The sequence below is a fragment of the Giraffa tippelskirchi genome, chromosome 1 (genome assembly GCF_054371585.1).
Source record: "Giraffa tippelskirchi isolate mGirTip1 chromosome 1, T2T-mGirTip1v1.2.pri, whole genome shotgun sequence".
Lineage (NCBI taxonomy): Eukaryota > Metazoa > Chordata > Mammalia > Artiodactyla > Giraffidae > Giraffa > Giraffa tippelskirchi.
In genome coordinates this window covers 4,323,490-4,345,070 of record NC_137275.1, presented here as the reverse complement: position 1 = coordinate 4,345,070, position 21,581 = coordinate 4,323,490, and the positions used below count along the sequence as shown (strand labels likewise).

The following is a 21,581-nucleotide window of genomic DNA, read 5'->3' as shown; positions in this document are numbered from 1 at the left end:
AATTCCACTGTGGTGTGCTGTAGCATGGAGCCCCACCCCCATGGGCTTTCTGTGGTTTCTCAGTACCCGGAGCCTTAAGGCCTCCAGCCCCGGGCACCTCTTAAGCATCAGGGGGCCGCAGGCCACATGGGGTCCCCTGCACCACTCCCCGCCACCACGTCCCATTGCCAGGCCGGGGGTTCCAGGCTTTTTGCAGAGTGTTGGTTTCATTATAACTTACTTCTTCCAAGCAATTACATGGGATGCCCTGAGACTCAGTGACCCTTGACTCCACACCCACCAGGAGTCAGGTGTCCCAGTAAATGGGGTAACAATACAGCATTACTGGGCTGCTAGAGATGCTGTTCGGAGAAGGCAATGGCAACCCACTCCAGTACTCTTGCCTGGAAAATCCCATGGATGGAGGAGCCTGGTGGGCTGCCGTCTATGGGGTCACACAGAGTCGGACAAGACTGAAGCGACTTAGCAGCAGCAGCAGCAGCAGCAGAAACGCTATTACAGACCCTGGGCTACACACCACAGTCTCAGGGCTCTGTCGTCGGCCATCCCATCACAGCAAGCGTGTCTGGCTGAGCACTGATTACTTAACCCCTTGGAGCACAAATGTTCCCTCTCGCAAAGTGCTAACAGGGCTTGTCTTGCTCTGGTGAGAAGGGTCGGGGGGCAGAGCCCTCATCCGATGGCCCGGGTGCCTGTGCCTCTTGAATCCTGTCGGTTACCCATCAGTTGGCATCTGAACACATCTCATCACAGAGCACGCGTTTGTTGTGGGAGATCTAAAAGTTTTGAAATACATCATCAGAAGAAATCACGTGTGTTCTGGTATCATTTCAGGGTGTCTTCCCGTTTCTTTTGGTGGATGATATTTCATAGTCTTATATTTTATTTAAAATTCAGTATCACTCTTATAACAAGCATTTCCTGTTTGCTCTGATAACTTTTTTTAAACAGAGTTTTCAAAAACTGTATTTATGTTTGGCTGTGCTGGGTCTTTGGTGGGCTTTCTCTAGGGGTGGGGAACGGGGGCTATGCGTTAGTTGCGGTGCACGGGGTCCCCATCGTCGTGGCTTCTCTTGTTGCGGAGCACAAGCTCCAGGGTGCGAGGTCGTCAGTGCTTTTGGCTCGTGGGCTCTGGGGCACAGGCTCAGTAGTTACGTAACATGGGCTTAGCTGCCCCATGGCACGTGGGATCTTCCCGGATCCGGGATCGAACCTGTGTCCCCTGCCTTGGAAGACAGATTCTTAACTACAGGACCACCAGGGAAGTCGTATACTAAACTATTTGGAGGGCTTTAAAATAGCTGCATAGAAGTTTCTCTGTTTAGTTAACCTTTCCTCCCATGGTTGGACATCCACATCACATCCGTTTCCCTCTTGTAAGTAACACTGCAGGGAGCATCTTTTTACAACAGTTTTGGCCTGAATTTGGGGGTAATTTTATAAGGACAGTTTCCCTTCAAGTGCACCATTAGACAAAAAGTATTCAGTGTCTTATAATCTTCTCTTCTGCTGCTTATAAATGTGCTACTTCTGGGAGTTCCGCCTCTCTGAAGCCTCTGATTTTAATCTCTGATGGTAAAAAACAGGTAACTGCACTTGTTAAAGCTGAGTAAATGCGAGCTGATGGCCTGGGGTGAGGGTCGGACGCTGCTTCTAGGAGCACAGCGCAGAGGCTCATGGTGGCTACCCTGGTTGTTGCTGTGACTCTTTTCCATCGCTGTGTCTCTGTCTCTGTCTTCTATGGGCCTGAGGTTGCCGGAAGGCTTACCTCCAGCTACCTGGGCTACTCCTGACTTTTTTTTTTCTCATCTTGCTCAGTTTTCAGAAACAACAACAGAAACCCAGGTTCCAGGCATTGTGTCCTAAAAACGAGAACATCCGACTCGATGGTGATTTCCCGTGTGCCAAGGAATAAAGACAGAAAGGATAGGTTTTCCTGGATTTCTGCAAGCCCTTGGGCCAGAGGAAAGCTCTTCTGAAATAAACAATGGTTGCACAACCTGCTTCTGCCCGGTGGGGACGGGCCCCCTGCCAGCCCAAGGGGAAGAGTGACTGTCGCAGATACTTTCATTCGCACCCTGCCCCCCACAACAGTGGCCCTGAACAGAAGCTGTGTGGGGGCAAGGAGGGTGGGGGGGGCTAGCGAGTGGGCAGGAGCTTCTGGACAGTGGGGGTGCGAGTGGTGAGACCCGGGCTGAGCGGCCTCACTTCCCAGTGCATTTCCTCACCTGTGAAATAGGAGTCCATGCGCCAGCTTGGCAGGTGTGGGGCTCACCTGGCACGTGCGGTGATAGGGTGAAACAGCAGGCACGGCACAGGCTACCTGGAGGGCTCGCATGCGTGCAAGTATGAGAAAGGTTTATTCACCCATTCAGCAAATATTTAAGGAGCTCACCTTTGGGGAGGGGGCTGGGGAAGTCAGGGGTAAAATATGCATTTTGGAGATGGGATCCCCACACCTCCTGAGAAGCGATGCCAGGGCAGTTTGGCAGGGAAGGGCTGCTGGCCTGGGTCTGGTGCCCACCTGCTTCCCCACCTGAACTCAGCCCCTCTGCACATCTCTCTCTGGGCCTTGGATTCCCCGCTGAATAACGAGAGGGGTGGGCTTGAGGACTCAAAGAGGTCCCGCCAGCTCCGACCCCCTCCTTGTGACCTTTCTTGGGTCTGTACCTGGTCAGTTACCATTTTCCTGGCAAGGGGACGTGGCTGCACTTACGAGTTGCCACGTCGGTCTGGCCCTGGGGCTCTGTGGGGCAGGAATCATGGTCTGTTGGCTCCTCTGGTGCTGCCGGAGTCCAGAAGCATGGCACAGAGTGGGCTCAGGGCTGGTTTCCGTGGATATCAGACACCCTGGGAAGGGCTTCCCACTCCTGCTGAGCAAGTCTGGGGAGGCTCAGAGGTCGGGCTTGGTGAAGTCCCTCCGTGGGGCCCCTGGAGGGCGGTGGTCTCAGTGTCTCTCCTTACCTTGGCAGTTTGACCAACACACTTTCTATATACATTATACTGCTAGGGAGGCGCCAAGAACTCCCCAGACGTGCCAGAAACCAACAAAGCCAGGCAGCTGTCTTACATTTAATCACCACACAGTTTGGGAGGTGGAGACGCTACGAGCCTCATGGAGATGGGGAGAGTTGGGGAGGGGAGGTTTCAGGGTTTAGCGAGGCCAAGCCACCACCCACCAGGCCTGAGCCTGGAAAGGAGGCGAGGGAGCTGCAGGCCGGGTGCTTCTCTACATCAAGCAGTGGCTCCACAGCCCCCAGAGGTGGGACCAGATGAGGCTCAGTCTGGGACCCTGGGGGTTAGGTCTGCACAGGGTAAGTGGGATGGCTACCCACCCTCCAGATTGGCAGCAGTGAGCCAGCAGAGTGGGACAGGGTGCTGACCACCCTGATCCAGCTGTCGTCTCCACACTGGAGATGGGGGCTGGGAGGTATGAGGTTCTGAGAGGTGACGTGAGTGCCTACTGCTACGTGGCTAATCTTGTTCACTGTATTTTTAATTGTTAGACTGACACTGCAATGAGGATTTGTCTAGAACACTTGCGGGTGCTGGTGACAAGGGGTGAGACGGGGGTCAAATCACAGAGGGTGTGAGTGACACATGGGCTCCGGGGAGGAGCTCTGGGCTGGGGTGGGTGACCGCAGGATGGCAAGGGAGGGAGGAACAGGCAACAGAGGGCGCCCAACGCAAGTCCATGGACCACAAACAACTTTCTTGGCTCTGGATTTAGAACAATGGTTTCTGTCGTTGCGGGCTTTCAAAACCCTAAGACTGAGAATGAGGGCAGGAAGGGATTTGGAGAGTCGCAAAGAACACTGTAAAAGCAGATTTATTAATCTGAGGTATTAAATTGGGAATTAAGTCAGGCCCAAAGCAAGTCGGTACTTCTCTGGTAGTGTTTTCTTAAAATAAGCTCAGGAGGGGACACTGGGCTTGGGAGCATCCCTGGTATTAGCTTTCCTTAAAACATCCAGAAATGCAACCATTTATAAAGCTTCTATTATGCCCTAAGCACTGTGAAGGGTGTTACTGTATTCTATTAACAGATTTCCTTTTTAAAGCTCTCACTCCTCCTGCCATCATGACTGCAGGTGTGGCGAGTTTTTAGAGATCTGACCCAGGCAGGAGAAACAAGCCCGAGGTTCTGGGGACCAACTCTAATGACTGCAGCCAAAATTAATCTTGCACTGTAGGCTTCCAGATGTTCTGATGGACAGATCACCCTTCCTGTCCCTCTGGGGTTTCTTCCGTGGTAGTTCTGCCTGGGGCAGCCCTCAGTGAGCTCCTGGAAGGCAGGCGCCAAGCCCAGCTTGGAACCCAGGCCTTCCAGCTCCCAATCTCTGGAGTCTTTTAGGCTCAGGGAACATACCAGTAAACAAGATAAGCCTGGTTTGGCTCAGGCAGTCCACATTCTTGGAGGAAGTTGAGGAATGGGTCAATAACTAGTGAACAAGAGCTCTCTTATTCTGGGGCTTTGCATGATCCTAGAGGCGGGGCATCTGGCTTCCGACTCCTCTCAGCTACTGACCAGCCCTGGACCTTGGGCAGGCGACTTCATCTTCTACTCTGTTGTTCAGCTGCTCAGTTGAGTCCGACTCTTTGTGACCCCACGGACTGCAGCACGCCAGGCTCCGCTGTCCTTCACCATCTCCTAGAGCTTGCTCAAACTCATGTCCATTGAGCTGGTGGTGCCATCCAACCATCTTCTCCTGCCTTCAATCTTTCCCCAAATCAGGGTCTTTTCTAATGAGTCAGCTCTTCGCATCAGGTGGCCAAAGTATTGGAGCTTCAGCTTCAGCCCTTCCAATGAATATTCAGAATTGATTTCCTTTAGGATGGACTGGTTTGATCTCCTTACGGTCCAAGGGACTCTCAAGATCTCCAACACCACAGTTTGAAAGCATCAATTCAGTGCTCAGCCTTCTTGTCCAACTCACATCCATACATGACTACCGGAAATACCATAGCTTTGACTAGACGGACCTTTGTCGGCAAAGTAATGTCTCTGCTTTTTAATACGCTGTCTAGGTTTGTCCATTCTCTACCGCCTGTTTTTTTGGGGGGAGGCGCGGGGGAGGGCGCCTGTATGTGGAAGCCCCACCAGGGATCCAACCTGCGCCACTGCAGTGAAAGCGGCAAGTCTTAAGCCCTGAACCGCCAGGGAAGTCCTGCGTGACAGTTTTGATCACAGATCATGTCTCTGATTCTGCAATACTGACGGAAATAATGCAATGAACACCAGGCCAGCGCGGTTCCTAAACTTGTCTGCACATTACGCAGCTTCCAAAACCGTATCTTACCTCCAGAGACTGTGATTTACTTGGCCTGGGGCGTGGCCTGGCCTTTGAAATTTTCAAAGATTTGCAGGTGATAGTGAAGTGCAGACAAGTTTGGGGAGGCGCGGCGCTGTGCCCTGTCTACCCGCTCAATAAAAGAGAACTGCCAGGAAAGCCCGTCTTACGAATGAAGAGACAAGGCCCGGCCGGGAAGACCCCAAAGCGATATGCTCAAGGCTCCATGTCCCGGGCCCGAGCTCCGCTCTTGCCCACCTGGCCTCCAGCTTGCGGCCAGGTGGGGGCCGGGACCTTCCTCTCCCACACACCTGCCCGGGGGTGGGCTGGGCCACCCATCGATGCGCTCCGCCGCTCGGCTCCCCACGCCTGGTTGCTGCCCGCTCGTGCCCCTTCCCCCTCCCAGCCGCTTCCCACTTCCAAGATGGCCGCGGGTGGAGCCGACCAGGTAAGGAGGCCCCCTGGTGGGTGTCCACGGGGGCTCTGCGGACATGAAGATCCCCTCAGGCCTCCCCTCGCGGCTCCTCTTGGCCTTCGGGAGAGAAAAGGGCGGGCAATGCCGTCCTGGGGCCTGTGGAGAGCTGGCGAGCGGGCCGGAGAAGGGGCAGAGGGACGAGCGTCGAGCTCGAGGAGCGGCGGCGGCGCGGCGGGGGTGGGGCGGCAGCACGGGCGGAAGAGCGGCTGTGCCGGCAGGGGGCGGGGCGGGGCGGGGCGAGGCGCGTAGGGCCGGGGCGGGGACGCGCGGGGCGGGGCTAGGGCGCGCGGGGCGGGGCGGGGGCGCGCGGGGCGGGGCGAGGGCGCGCGGGGCCGCGGCGGGGCCGCGCGGGGCGGGGCGAGGGCGCGCGGGGCGGGGCGGGGCCGCGCGGGGCGGGGCGGGGGCGCCCGGGGCCGGGGCGGGGACGCGCGGGGCGGGGCGGGGACGCGCGGGGCGGGGCGGGGACGCGCGGGGCGGGGCGAGGGCGCGCGGGGCGGGGCGAGGGCGCGCGCCGCCGTTGGCCGCGGGCTCCTTGCCGGCACCTACCTGGTCGGCCCGCCGCCTGCAGCGCCCAGCGTCTTCGCCGCGCACGTTGCGGGTCGCGCGGGGCCTGGGCTGCGGGCCCGCGGGCCCCGGGGGTGGCGTCGGAGCCACGCTGACTCCGGTACTGAGGGCCTGCGGCGGGACCCGGGCCGCGAGGGAGGGAAGGGCCCGGGCGCGCGCGGGGCCCCTGCCACCTGCTGCCGCGTCGGCCGGAGCCGGGAGGCGCCGGCCTTAAGGCGCGGCGGGGCGCGTGCAGCCTGGCCTCCCCCCTCGCCGCCGCGCGGCCGCCGCTCCTTCCCGCGCCCGAGGGAGCGCGTGGGACGCGGGGAGCACCGCTCCTCGGTGAGACGCGCGCCCCGACCCGCTCCGTTTCCGGAACTTGACGGAAAGTTTTCCCCCTCAGACGCGCGGGGCTCCGGGGCGGGAGAGGAGCCGGCTCGGCGCGCGGAATCGCTCCCCTGACCCGCGAGAGCACCGGGACCCCCTCCACCTCAGGGTCCCTGAGCCCCCCGGAACCCCCTCTACCTCAGAGTCCCTGAGCCCCGGGGCCCAGTCCACTTCGGAGCCCCCCGGGACCCCCTCCACCTCAGAGTCCCTGAGCCCCGGGAGCCCCTCTACCTCAGAGTCCCTGAGCCCCGCCCCCCCCACCTTGGAGCCCCCGGGACCCCTTCCACCTCAGAGTCCCGAGCCCCGGGACCCGCCCCCCCCCGGATCCGCCCCCCCCCGGATCCGCCCCCCCCCCCCGGATCCGCTCCACCTCGCAGCTTACGCCCCCTTGCTTCTCATGTCCTTGCCTTCCCCCCTTTCTCTTGGGACCCCCGTTGCCCAGGCCAGGGACTCCCTTTTTCTTCGGAGACCCGCGCCCTTGGGCTGCAGGCCCCAGCCTCAGACCCAGGCCGGGGCTGCATCCCGTCGCGGTGGCCGTCCCCCTGAGGTTGGGGGGCGAGTAGGGGGTGGGGGCGGCTCCTCCAGGAAACTGCTGGCTGGGCCGCGGGCAGCTGGCTACTTTCCTGGTCCCGGGAGACCACGTCTGTTTCCAGACAGCTGAGGCACCGTGTGCTCCAGCGTGGACGTGGAAGCTTTGGAAAGTTACGTGTGCGGCAGGCTCCCAGGCGCGGACACTTTATGTGTGCCCAGACTGGCGGAGGAGGAGGATCGGTGTCTTGGGCCCGTGTCTGGGCGATGTGGGCACCTCACCCCGTTGTCGTGGCTGCTTTTGTAGGGGGTGGTTGCTGCTGGCCACGGCGAGGTCCCCGGCATGGACCAGGCACACCTTACAGCCACCGCTTCCTCCTGCCTGGTTTACCTGGCCAGGACCAACTGGGTCTCATGTTTGGCTATGATTTCTTCTCAACTTCACACCTCCCCTCTTAACTGGGGTGCTCTTCCCCACAACCCCCCCCAACCAAGACTGTCTTACTCCTGTCTCGGTTGTGGTATGTTTGACCCCTTGAGACTGTGGACTCCGAGCCCCGCCAGTGTTCTTGGGAGTTAGGGTTGTTGAGTGAATACACCCTTTGGGAAACATCAAGAATGGTACAGTAGCTTGGTCGGGGTCATGCAGCTGGGCAGCTGGAGAGAGGCACGGATGAGACTCAAACAGTTAGGTCTCGGGGCCAGACTCTGCTCATCTTAGTGTCCTGCGTGGTCCTGGTAAGTCCTGGCAGGTCCCTGCTCAGTGCTGCTGGGCTGGGCTTACTCTGGGCTCATGAAGCCGAGTTTTTGCAATCTTCCCCCAGCGCTCTTCTCACATTCTGCATCAGCACCGCCTCACCTGGCCTCTGCTGGTTGCTGCCCTTCCCTTCAGGCACCCTCTCTCTGCCTCTCCACCCTCCACTTTTCCATCGCTCCCTCCCACTGCCCTTCTCCGCTCTGTCCAGTGGGTGAATTCCTGTCCGTCTTCCCTCCGCTTACCCTTGCTTGTGCTTTGCTGAAGACCTCTGCGGAGGACTCAGCCTGTCAGAGCAACAGCTTGTTTTGGACTCTGCCCTCCCTGTCGGTCAGAGCTTCTGACCGTCATGTCCCCACCCTCAGCACTGAGGATGCATGCCCCGCACGTCGTGGCTGCCTGTGGAGCTTTGAGAGCGTGAAGATTTGTTATTTTGATAGGCGTTTATACATAATACGGGAGTGAGGATTTTAGGCACATGGGTATGTGTTGTCTGTTCCTGTTTGTTTCAGGGAGGGTATAAAATTTCTAGAGCCTGGGTTTAGACTTCTAGACTGTTAGGTTGGAAGGACCTCAGGTAGATGGGCCTCATTGGACAGGTGGGGAAGCTGAGAGCTAGGCTCAGTCAGTGCCCGCAGCAAAGGTGCAAGGAGGATGCTGGTGACAGGCGGAAGCTGTATAGTGAGGCCGTGCAGACTAGCTGTGTCTGGGCTTGTTTATGCAAATGAGCTGCTAAAATAGTGGGCCTGAGCCAGGTGCCCAGGGAAGAGTAACACCAGCAGGCATCTTCTAAGGCTTGATTCTAGAGGCTTTACGTGCATTTCTTCCACCCATCTTGTCAACTGCCTAATGAGATAAGGGTCTGTTGTCATCCCCTTTCTACTAGGTGGAAATTAAGGCACAGAGAAGGTAAACTAATTCAGGGTCACACATCTGGTAAGTGGAGGAGCCAGGACTTGAACCTAGGCAGTCTACCTCTAAAACCTGCAATATTTTTTCCCCTTGCGTGTTTTCTTTTTAAAACTTTCTGTTGAAGTACACAGAAATGTCTAAATATTGTTGGGTTTATCTTCGATTATCACAGTGTTTAGAATCTGTGTTCTTAAGCACTCCAGCAAGCCAGGTATGGGGTTTGACGTCAGAACCTGGTTTGCATCCCGTTTCTGTTGCTGTGTGACCTTGGGTGAGTCACTCAGCCTCTCTGAATCTCTGTTTCTTCGGTGTACTTGGTAGGCTTGTGATGATTAGAGAATGCGATGGCTCCTAATATGTGTATGTATATGTGTGTGAAAGTTGCTCAGTCGTGTCCAACTCTCTGCGACCCCATGGACTGTACAGTCCATGGAATTCTCCAGGCCAGAATACAGGAGTGGGTAGCCTTTCCCTTCTCCAGGGGATCTTCCCAACCCAGGGATCAAACTCAGGTCTCCCGCATTGCAGGCGGATTCTTTACCAGCTGAGCCACAAGGGAAGCCCCCTAATATGTTTGGTCTATGACAAATGTTCAGTAAATTGTTTACCATATTAATAATTAAGATTATAAACTGTTGGCTTTGCTGAGTGGTCTGTCTTCCTAAGCTGTCAGTTGCCTCTCAGTCACTTTTCAGGTCCTTATGAGGATTAGTTTTGGTAAATCACTGTATGAAACAGAAACATTTTGGGCTAGTGGGGCAACCGCCCTGTGCACTGAGCCTCCTTAATCGAAAATGTCCCACCTGTGCCTTTTAAACCCAACTACCTTTGGGTTTAAAGGTTTAAGTGAAATATCTGTTTCTTAGGGTTGGGAAGGAGCCTTCGGGGAGTCTCAACAGTTTAACGCCAGTTTCCGCCTCGTTTGCTGCTGGATGGAAGCTTATTAACCTCCATTGTGTTGCGTTCCAGGTGCCTCAGAGTTGCCATTCACCCTTCAGAGAAATACATTGGGCTTCTAGAAAATTCTTTTCTAGGGTTGTTTTTATCCTGGAGAGTAACTTATTTGAATAACAAACTACTTTTCTAGTTGCCTTTCACATTCTGTGTGTGAGTGTGTGTGTTTTGACTTCACCTCTTGGTATGTGGGATTTTAGTTCCCTGACCAAGGATTGAACCCACGATTCCCACAGTAGAAGCATGGAGTCTTAACTACTGGACCGCCAGGGAAGTCCCGACTCACCCATCCTGTGTAACACACGTTCCTCCATTGTTTTCAGCTTACTTGTGCAGCAGTGGAGACAGTAATAAGCACCCCAGAGTCAGATCCAGGTGAGCCCGCATGGGACCACTCTGCCTGTGTTCTGTCGGGGCCTCCGTCTTGCCTGTGAGATGGTGACGACAGTGTTCTCAGCCCTGGGGGTTGCTGTGGAGGCAGTGGAGACCACAGATGGCGGGTGTAGACGCTGGACTCGGTGCCCAACAGGCAGCATGCACTGGTGCGCGGAGGTGGCTGCTCAGGTCAATTGCTCGTGCGGAGGCCCTTGAGGTCCCGAACGGCCTGTGCCTTTCTTTTCAGGCTCCTTTCTGGCTAAGCCAGGGCTTAAATTAAAAAGAGAAAGGGACTTACAGCGGTTGGTGCTTGGGAACCCTTTACAGAACAGTCTGGTTCTTTTTTTTTTTTAATACATATTTTTAAAATTTTTATTTATTTATGGCTGTGCTGGGTTTTCATCACTATGCGTGGGCTTTCTCTAGTTGTGGCTTCTCTCTAGTTGCGGGGAACGGGCTTCTCATTGCAGTGGATTTTCTTGTTGCGGGACACAGGCTCTAGGGTGCACGGGCTTAGTTGCTCTGTGCCGTCGGATTTTAGCTCCCAGGCTAGGGATCGAACCCATGTCTCCTGCATTGGCAGGTGGATTCATAACCACTGCACCACCAAGGAAGTCCCAAACAGCCTGGTTCTCATGGGAGGTGTCAGTGGGTTCTCCTTGATGTTATGTCCAGGCTCGAGGGGAAGGCCTGGGGGAGCCGCTCCTGTGGGAAGCCTGGCGGTCCCACCAGAATCCTCCCCGGGAGACATGAAGGACCCCGGAGAGGCCTTCAGGAGGGTGACGTGGGCGTTGGAGAGAGAAGACTAGGGCCTGCGTGTGAAACCTCGGGCAAGTGGTCGCATCTGGCTCAGCAAACTCATTGTCCTTGTTCCCATCTGAAATCCTGCTCTTTCGCTGGAGAGGTGAGGATTTGAGGAGGTGCTCGATGTCTGCATTAGGGCTGCAAGGAGCAGAGCTTACCGAGGGGCTGCGGGGTCGCAGACTTGGGCTCAAGCCCCAGGTGCTGCCGCATCCAAGTGGAGACCTGGGTAAGCTCTGTGCCTCAATTTCCTCCTCTGTGCAGTGGGCTTAGTACCTGGCACAGAGGACTGTTGAGGGCCCTAAAACAGACTTGTGTGTTAAGAGCCTCAAACAGTGCCTGGTGCTCATGAGATTGTAGTTTTATGGTGATGCTCTGGATTGGGAAGATCCATCCCCTGGAGGAGGGCATAGCAACCCACTCCAGTATTCTTGCCTAGAGAATCCCCATGGACAGAGGAGCCTGGTGGGCTCCAGTCCATGGGGCCGCAGAGAGTCAGACACGACTGAGCAACTAAACAGCAACAGCTGGTGTTGCCGGACTTGCAGGCCTAGCGCCTGCCCTCCTAAAACTTCCCATCTGTGACAGATGTGCCCTTAGGCTGTGGCTGACAGAAAGGAGTTCTGTGCGCCCAACTCTTAAGCCGAAGGCACGGAAATCAGCGGCAGGGCTGGGTTGGTGGGAGGCTAGGCAGTGAAGGGGAGTGTACCCTCCCTGGAGGGTAGGGGGCGCAGTGCCGTCCCCGTGGGATGGGGGCGCGAGGGGGCCGCTCTCCCCTGCGGTATCCGGAGAGGAGGTGGGACGGGAGGCTGCATGTAGCACACGCCCCGTGAACGGGAAGGAGCCATGGGGACGAGCGCAGAGGATGTGTGCATGGATGGGCAGAACGGCTTCTCCCCGAGGCCACCCGGGGGTGGATTTTTTTTTTCCCCTGGGGATATAACTAAATCATTTAGCTGTGGTTTCATGAACGGGTTTTTTTTTTTGTATTTATGAAGAGTTGGTTTTAGTCCTGTTACTTTGTAAGGAGGAGAAAATTAAATTGTTGGTTCAAGACGGGCTTGTTTTCCAAAGCCTTGTTCCGAGTCACCGGTAGAGCTGCTGTCCATTCGCTTGCCTTGTGTTAAACTAAAGATGGGCCTCTGGCGGAGTGAGATTGTTCCAGCCTCTCGGGGCGGCCCTTTTCCTCTTTGCTTCCTTCAGGACTCAGTTTCTGGCAGGTAAATAAAATTCCGGCGGCCTTGCCGCCTGGAATAAAAAGCCTTCCTGCTACTCGTGCTTGGTGTGTGTTTCTCTCCGCGGGTGGTGATGGCTGCTCATGGTCAGACTGGCTTTGGTGCCAGGCTGTGCCCGGGGACGCCGAGAGCCCAAGTCGCGTGCTATGACGCCTGCAGCACAGGGGATCATGTGTGACTTTGGGAAAGGGCCGCAGAGGGAGGTTTTGTTTTACCGTCCTGTCCTAAGCCGTCAAAGGTTGGGCGTGTCCCTTGCTGTCTAGTCTAGCAGGCGACACGGCTTGCAGGACAGTCATCGCTCATATGCTGGGTCTGCCGTCCACACACTTTGCCGGGAGAGCATTGTTGCATTTGCTTCTCTTCCGTGAGCTCTCCTGCCCACTTTGTGGAAACACAGCCCAGCTCCCGACAGATGTTTCTTGGATGGATGGCCCCTGACACCCGCCCGTAGCTAGAATCTAGTCGTCGGGAATACTTAATTCAGCAGATAGGTTTTCTCATCCTTCACCGCTGGAGGCGTTTGCCCAGGCAGTGGGGTCCATGTGCCTTGCCTGCAGCTCGGGAGCCTGGGGACAGGACACCGGAACTGTTGAAGGTAGGGTGCAGCCACAAGGAGCCCTGGAGAGAGGAGGGCCTGCAGCTTCCTCGGGGGGGTGGGGGTCAGGGAAGACTTATCAGAGGAGCAGCCTTGGAAGCATGCTTGGTCTCCTGGGACACGTGCTCCTGGGGTGCTGGTGGCCGAGGGGGGGACAGAGTCCACGGGGCGGTGGGTGTTGAGAGAGGCGTGCTGACAGCCGGAGACTGGCGGGGCTGGCAGGGGACGGATCCGGGGACCCGGCGCCGGCCCACAGAGTCGAGGCTTCCTCTGTCTTGAGAAAACGTGTGACTTGGAGGCCCGCCACCGGCAGCTGCCTGCTGGCCGCCTTCCAGCGTCCATCCTGCCGCCTCGCTCGGAAGCACGCCCTTTCTTTGCGCGGCCTCCCCCGCGGGCCCCGTCGGAAGGCAGGTGCTCGGAGTGTGGCTTCGCCTTGTGCTCCTGCCCGCCCCAGGTGAAAGGGCTTGAGCACAGGTGGCGTGGCCCTCTCAGAGCTTTTAGAAGATGTTTTAGAAGATGTTGCAAGTTGAAGTCTTTTTTTCCCCTTTTAAGTTTGTTTTTCCAGAGTCTGTTCTCTGAGGCTGTTTCACAGGTTTCAGGAACTTAAACTGGACCTGGAACCATCAGAGCCCCAGAGGCCCCTCAGCTTCTCCCTAGAAGAGGCCCTGGGGCTGCTCCGGTGGAGCAGAGAGGCTGTGGGACGGGCCATCGCCAAGCGGCTTTGGACTCTGTCCGACCTGTTTCTCTCTTCCCTGGGCTTCTGTCTTGGCAACCGAGGAGCAGGGGGCCTTGGGTTCCCTTAGCACACTTGTTCCCTGTTCCTGTCTGTTCTGGTGTCAAAATGTCAGTTTAAAACCCCCCCCCCATGTGTGTCAGCTGTCTGTGCGGCTGAAGTACAGGGCACCCACGCGGGTCAGGTGTGGATGTGCTGTGTCTCACCACGCGGGTCAGGTGTGGATGTGCTGTGTCTCACCAGGGCTGCTCCTTTCCTTGTCCAGGGGCCTGCCTGTGAGTCTCATGGTGTTGCCCCATTTTACTCCTGGGCAGGAGGGGAGTTGAGGCTCAGAAAGGTTAAGTGTCTGCCGCACTAGCAAGTCGGAAGCGTTTCCTTTGGGCCTTCCAGAGGGTCTCAGCTCTGCTTACTGTATGTCCTTTTGTGTTTATGGGTTGTTTTCTTTTTTTTGTCAGTCTGACCTGTTGGAATGTTGATGGTGTCTGGGTGATTCTCATCACCTTTGACACTGCCAAAGATTAGCTGTTACCTATGTGCTAAAAATGTTTCTTGCTGTATTTTCCTTTTAATTAAATTTTTATTTTTTAGAACTTTAAAATTTGTACACAGGTTTGTCTTCCTGTTGTGAATGCTGTGGTTTGACAGCGTAGTTCAGTTTGGGAGTTTTGCCAAGTCAGGGACAGTTTGCTGTGGCCTTGCCTGGGAGGAACTTGTGGCTGGGGACTCAGGATAGGAGCTGCAGCCCCAGGAATTCAGGGCAGTGTCAACTGCAGAGCATTTAAAATGTGTTCCATGTGGTGAGCTGATGCCCAGGTCCTTTTGGAGGATGAACTGGGTTTTTGCTCTGTAGGTTGAAAAGTGAAAGTGGTAGTTGCTCAGTCGTGTCCGACTCTTTGCAATCCCATGGACTTGTAGCCCACAAGGCTCCCCTGTCCATGGGACTCTCCAGGCAAGGATACTGGAGTGGGTTGCCATTTCCTTCTCCAGAGGATCTTCCCGACCCAGGGACTGAACCTGGATCTCCCACATTGCAGGCAGATTCCTTACCGTCTGAGCCACTAGGGAAGCTCTGTAGGTTAGGGAAACCCTTTACTTAGTGTGATCACCTTTATAATCTCATTTTTGTATTAAGCTCTCATTTTGTTTGCCGTCTTGTTTTGGTGTAGTGCAATGTAGTTCCAGCTTGCCAAGAAAAATTGATAACCAGTTACTACGACACCACAGTTAGATGATCCTTCCTTCCTTATTTCTATTTTTGCTCCAGTGCTGTGCTTCGTGACGGGTTCCTTCAGTTTCTGGGAGGGAGGGGGGTCACCCTTCCCCGGTTTTCTGCTTTTAATGAATGTGCTTTTGCCGAGTTGACATTGAGAGGCCCGGCCAGGCTTCCTGAAGAGGAGTGGGATGCTCACTGCAGAAGCTAAAATAACACCCGACAGGGAGTGGTTATCGGTGTCACTGCCAGGCTTCAAAACTTGCCGTTTGATGATAGCGGCCGCCCGCAGAGTGCTTCTGGGAGTTGGGGGTGGGGGGCGGTCGGTGCCTGCTGAAGCCTTTCTCGTGGCACTTTCTGTCATTCTCCCGAGCCGCCTTAGTGGGGCTGGGGTTAGAACCCAGGAGTGTCTGGGTCCAGAGAGCCCTCTGCGTGTTGCTCTGTTCCGTGCGTCAGATTTAAATGCGCCACCAGGTTTCTTTAGTTTTCGATATTTTAAAGGACAACGGAAAGGAACGTAGCAGAACGCGCCAGGTTCCCAGTCTGTGGGGACTGCGCCGCTCACCCTCTCGCCCCCCGAGACGAGAACCGTAGGCAGGGCCTCTGTGTCACCAGCAGCTCGGACTCTCCTCGTCAGGTGTCTCCTCCAGGTTCGTGGCCTTGAGTTCTTTCCTTTATCGATTATCCTTCTTCACTGAACCAGCCTTCTGACCTGGGTTTTATAGCCCCAAACGGAGCCATTCGTCCCCTGGGTGTGGCTGGTGTGGGGCCAGCCCTGTAGATCCCAGCTGTGCCGCCAGTGACCGCGTGACGCTGGACCCTTTTCTGAACCCGAGCCTGGGTTTCGCCCGTGGGGAAGCGGATGGCAGGCCCCGCCTTGGAGACGCGGGTAAGGTGCCGAGACGCTGCAGAGCCGCCGCTCCCTTGTGTCTCGGGTCGTCCCATGGCGCCTGGCGGACTCGGTTCATCTTGTTTTCTGTCTGATGGAGACGTCCTGGTGTTTATGCTGTCACACGTGTTGCACCTTGGCTTGTGTGTGGGTTATGACTTCACATACTTTTGACAAAGGTATCGTGTGTTTATCATTTTAAAAAGCATGGGAAACAAAACCCCTTTTCTCTGCCTGGCACGGTGCTCCTGCTCCCATTGCTGCCCGGGGGACCACAGTTGTGATTGGTGGGACACTTTATAATATCGTGATAGTAATAGGTTAAAACTCTAGCTTCTGGTCCTGAATTAATACTTTGGTATGTAGGACTTTTTTTTTTTTTTTCAAGAATTCCTCTTTTAAAAGGGGGCGTCAGAACATTGGGACTCCAGAGGAGTTGCATCTTTGGCTTTTACATCCACTGTCTTAATTTCCATTTTTGTGTTTTTTTCCCTAGTGTTTCCTTGGACCAAGATGACTGATGGAAACCTTTCCACCTCTACAAATGGCATAGCCTTGATGGGCATTCTGGACGGTCGACCAGGAAACCACCTTCCAAACCTGCAGCGCGTGAACCTCAAGGCACCCAGGTCCCTCTCGTTGCCTGAGTCTGGGCCGAAGCTGAGACTCAGCGCCTTAGAAGATCGGCACAGCCTGAGATCGGTGGACTCGGGCATTCCTACCCTCGAGATCGGCAACCCGGAGCCTGTCCCCTGCAGCGTGGTCCACGTGAGGAGGAAGCAGTCCGAGTCGGAGATCGTCCCTGAGCGAGCCTGCCAGAGTGCCTGCCCGCTGCCCTCCTACGCGCCCCCGGCTCCCGCCAGCGCCGAGCGGGAGCAGAGCGTGCGCAAGTCCTCCACGTTTCCCAGGACGGGCTACGACTCGGTGAAGCTCTACAGCCCCACCTCCAAGACCCTGCACCGCAGCGACAATGTCTCCGTGTGCAGCGTGTCCAGCCTCGGCACGGAGCTGTCCACCACTCTGTCCGTCAGCAATGAGGACATCTTGGACCTCGTGGTCACGAGCAGCTCCAGCGCCATCGTGACCCTGGAGAACGACGACGACCCGCAGTTCACCGACGTCACCTTGAGCTCCACCAGGGAGACCCGCGACCTGCAGCGGGACTGTGTCGGTGAGACGGAGGAGGGGAGGAAGCTGAGACTCCTGGGACCGTTTGGTCACTTCTTTACCAGGTAATGCTGTCTCCGTCTCTCTAGCAGAGCCAGGTTGTTTAGTTCAGACCCGTTGCCTTGTTGTTCCGTCCGAAACGTGTCATGTGTTTCCTGCCCGTTGGGCAGACGCTGTCGTACAGATAATCAGGCTGTCCGTCCCTGCAGCCCAGCATCCTGTGGACGTGGCCGAGGCCTGGCGTGTTGGCGATTCTGCGGTCTGGTCCCTCACTGCTGGCTGTCAGTCCTCAGTCCCAGCATCCTGTGGACGCAGCCAAGGCCTGGCGTGTTGACGATTCTGCGCTCTGGTCCCTCACTGCTGGCTGTCACTCCTCAGTCCCAGCATCCTGTGGACGCAGCCAAGGCCTGGCGTGTTGGCGATTCTGTGCTCTGGTCCCTCACTACTGGCTGTCACTCCTGAGTCCCTGGCTCACGTGCACAATCTCTTGTCGCTTCCTGGCTGCTGGCCCCTGACGTTCTGTGGCTGGCCTGTAAGTGGCCACTGTTACTAAGTCAGCACCCTTTGTCAGCCTTATCCTCCGAGGGGCCCTTTATGCTGATAGCTGGAGTTTCCTGGGCCAAGTGATGGGTGCTGGTGAGGCTGATCATCAAGTTAGTAATCCCAGGCCCCGCTGCTGTGACCCAGGGCTGGCGTGTCTGGGTGCCCCTGGGCGTGTCCCCTGCACTCCTGCGTGGCTGTGCTCCTTTGTTCGCACTCTGTTCGGGGCCTCCTGCTGAGGTGTATGGGATCACCCCGCAGCACACACGTTCCTGCCTGTGTTAGGAACGGGCCACGCACCCATTCCCGCCAGCCGGGTGCTGAGCTGGGGGCGCCGGGTGCCCTGTGGCTCCCCTCCAGCTCCTGCAGCATCAGCCTGTCTCTTGTGCCTCACGTTTACGTTCAGCACGTCTCGTGTGTGTGTCCTGGGCTCTGCCCTTAGCCGGGAGTGCAGGAGTAACACGGCGCTGACTCTGGGGGGCTTGCAGCCTGAGCATGGTGGGGAGGGGACGCGTCAGTTAGTCACACAGGCAGGCACAAACTCCCAAACTGTGCGGCACCGCAAGGACATGCCGGGGGCTCTGAAGAGCGGGCCCGGAGCGGCCGTTGGCTCCCCAGCGGCTCTCTGGAGGGTGTGAGCCAGGGCTGGACAGGGGGGCCTGCTTCTGGGGTCGGCCCGGCTGCCCCGTGCGTGCCTGTCGCGGAGCCCACATTGGGCACTTGTGATGCCCCTTCGAGATGGCGTGGTGTGTTGGCTGGAGTCAGCTGGAGACCTCCGTGACTGTGGGTACTCGTGTCCACTTACGGCTGCCTCAGCTGTATCATCAGCCAAAGTGAAGGGTCGTCTTGCATGAGCCTGAGTCCAGTCCTGAGAGAGAAGGTTCCCTGACCTGGGCTCTGGTTTCATGGGGCACCTCTTCTCCGTGATTCACCCGTTGACGGGTATGGCTCTACCCCCAGGAGAATTCCCGGCTCCAGACCTCGGTGACTCCACGATTGCCTTCAGTGGAGGAGCCCAAGAACTGTCGGGGACACCCACGGTCCCCTCAAACAGTGCTCTGCAGTTCAGATTCGGGTGGCCACACTGTCCCCTTTGCTCAGATCAGAGTGTCTAACTTTCCCTGTTTGTGAATACCATCTGTGAAAGTCACTCAGTCGCGTCCGACTCTGCAACCCCATGGACTTATACAGTCCAAGGAATTCTCCAGGCCAGAATACTGGAGTGGGTAGCCTTTCCCTTCTCCAGGGGATCTTCCCAACCCAGGGATCGAACCCAGGTCTCCCACATTGTGGGTGGAGTCTTTACCAGCTGACCCACAAGGGAAGCCCGAATACCATCTGGGTACCTGTTAAATATGACTCTTCAGGGCCCATCCCAGAGCTCCAGGATCAGAGTCTCAGGGGAAATGTCTTGGAGATGGGTTTTTAGAATCTGCTAGGGTGCTTGGCAGATTGGGGAACCTGGCTCGAAACGGGGGTGGTTGGGAAACAGCATGGAGGAAAGCGCTTAGCTTTGGAGTTCAGCAGACTGGCACCCGTGTTCTCGCTGTGTGACCTTGAGCAAGTTTTGAGTTTTCTCGTCTCAAAAACAACAGTGGTAAGTGCCTGGCACAGGCTGCCTGTTACGTCGTTGATGTACAGTGTATGTGTTCTTACCTGCGTTGTTATCATTTGCTTTCTGTGTCAGCCTCTTCATCTCTATAGTGGGTACGATGAGACCTTCTTGTCCGATGGTCTGGGGGACGCGGTGGGCTCCCGTGTGTGAAGCTTAGTGCAGACCCAGACCGGGTAGACTCGGAAGAGTCTGTTGCTTGTTGTGAGTGTCCTGACTGCCAACACTTTGTCTGCTGCCTTTGTCTAACTGTTTGTGTTGGAACCCCTTCTCCTTTGAGAGGAGACGCCATCCGTTACTGTAGATTGTTTCTTGAAAATCTTTCTCAGCTTTGTGCCACAGAAATCAGACATCTCTTTGTTTTATTTCTTACTTCTTGTCTCCTTACCCTTGTTTTTGAGGACTGTGATATTGTTATTAGGAGCCGTTACTAAGTACCTTTGGAATATTAATGACAGATCAGTCAAGACTGTGATCTCATGGGCCAAATGTAATGAATTTTTTGTGCTAGACTCTTGAGTGTTAGAGAAGAGTTTCAGCCTATAATCCCAGAGGGAAGAAAGGGTGGGCAGTTGTGTGGCAAAAATGTTCGGGACCCACTAAACATTTTCCAGGTGAGTTATGGAGAGGGCTGGCACACAGCGGGCACTCAGAGGATGGTGGACTGTGTGCCTTTTTGTCACGGGCAGGGCTGGGGCTGGAGCTGGACCTTTGTGGTCCCCAGCCCAGGCCCCCGAGTCATCCTGTTTCTCCACTGTCTCCCCCCTCAACCCAGCACCTCCCTTGACCCTCGGGCTGCCTGTTCTCCTTGTCCTCACCGAGTCCACTCTCCACACTGTGGACAGCGCCGTGGGCGGTGTGGTGGAAGGCCAGTCAGGAGATTGGGGCTTGGAGGTGGCCGTGGAGGCGCTCAAGGAGCCGGGTGCTCACGGGGCTGACCTATGGGTGCCCTGACCTCCTGATGAGGGTGGAGCACTGCCGGGAGCACCAGGAGGACCGGCCAGCCTGACCACTACCCCCTGAAGCCGGGCCCGGCTCCTGTCCGTGCCTCTGCCCTTTTCTTCACACGGGCTGCGGTGAGCACCTCTGTCGCCGGCTCCACCCTGAGCTTAGAGACGGTCCCTGCCCCCGGGGGGACTGACACACTGCAGGGCAGCGGGCACAGGTCTTGATGTGTGTGTGTGTGTGCGCGCGCTCGTGTGCATGCATGTTGGCTGGGGTACTGAAGTCAGGAGTGATGCTAAAGCAGTCAGGTTGGCTGGATTCAGTGTGAGCTGTCCTACTTAATAGCTGTATGACCTTGCCTAGTTACTTCACCTCTCTGAGCCTTCAGTGGGGCATACAACTACCGTGCAGGTTTAGAGCTCGAGTACGTAAAGCGTCTAGGACACTCCTGGCGCTCCGGAAGTGGAAGTTATCAATGATGCTGACATAAATATGGTCATTTCTAATCAATGGTTTGTAACGGGTTCTCTAGTTCTCATCCCTATATTGTGCTTTACTTTGATCAGTCCGTTAATGGAAAGGATCAGGATTTTTCCCCTTTGGCTCTGCTGATATTCTGGGAAGGGTGAATCTTTGTGGTGGACGCTGCCCCGTTCATTGAAGGCTGTTGGCCTCTGCTCCCTAGTTATCAGTAGCACCTTTCCAGTGTGAGAGCCAGAAATAACCTCAGCCGTTGGGAGTGTCTGCAGAGGGCCAGGGCACGCGGGGTAGGAGAGGTGGGCAAAAATCACTCAGCCATTGAGAACGACTGAGCTAGCGTGTTGCAAATGTTGGAATTTAATTGCTTCTTTGAAGGAAATTTATTAATGTTTTGTATGTATTTTTTAAAGTGTAGTTGATTTACAATATTACCTTCACTGATTCAGTATTTTAATAGATTTACTTCATTTAAAGGCTTCCCTGGTGTCTCAGCTGGTAAAGAATCCGCCTGCAATTCTGGAGACCCTAGTTCAATTCCTGGGTCGGGAAGATCCGCTGGAGAAGGGATGGGCTACCCATTCCAGTATTCTGGCCTGAAGAACTCCATGGACTGTATAGTCCATGGGGTCACAAAGAGTTGGACACAACTGAAAGATTTTCGCTTTTTCACTTCATTTAAAGTTATTATAAAGTGTTGGTGGCCTTCCACTGCTGTGGTATGTTTTGAGCAGGACCCTCATGTATAGACGAGAGGGACGGTGTTAAGGGATCCTCTGAGCCCAGAGCACGTCAGAGCCTTCTTCTAGAGAGCTGGCAGCACCATGAGAGGGTCGGGCACACGCTTGCCTTCCGTGGGAGACAGGGTCAGGGTGTCCGTGAGGCCCAGGGCTGACGGCTCTGCTCCGGTCTGGGAGCTGGGGATTAGCTCTGACCACGTACATCTCCTTTCGCGCAGCCCCTCATAAAGCTCTCAGGAGAGGTGATCGGAGTGTCCCCTGCCTAGAAGAGACACTGGCACTGCATTCGAAGGGTGAGAGGAGCGTGCCAAGTGCCCACGTGGAGCAGAGGGAACCGCCTGTGAGCGGCCGGGAGGCGTGGGCACCTGGCTGGGCTTAAAGGACTGTAATGATGTGTTTTTCTGCTCTGCTTCCTGAC

At 56.0% G+C, this 21,581-nt stretch overlaps 1 protein-coding gene across 13 annotated transcripts in view; it reads left to right on the top strand.

Annotated features, from left to right (window-relative positions):
* The first annotated feature begins 5,699 nt into the window (after nucleotides 1-5,699).
* The window catches only part of TBC1D14 (TBC1 domain family member 14), a 104,010-nt gene continuing 88,128 nt past the window's right edge, over nucleotides 5,700-21,581 (top strand). For 6 of the 13 annotated variants that reach the window (XM_081582218.1, XM_081581701.1, XM_081581962.1 and 3 more), the window contains exons 1-2: nucleotides 6,262-6,430; nucleotides 16,179-16,914. In XM_081582218.1, the coding sequence (XP_081438344.1) occupies nucleotides 16,196-16,914 (719 nt within the window). In that variant the 5' untranslated portion in view covers nucleotides 6,262-6,430; nucleotides 16,179-16,195. Of the gene's footprint in view, nucleotides 5,740-6,261; nucleotides 6,652-10,173; nucleotides 10,220-16,178; nucleotides 16,915-21,581 lie in introns of those variants that run through there. The other 7 variants (XM_081582298.1, XM_081581611.1, XM_081581519.1 and 4 more) reach the window with 3 other exon arrangements.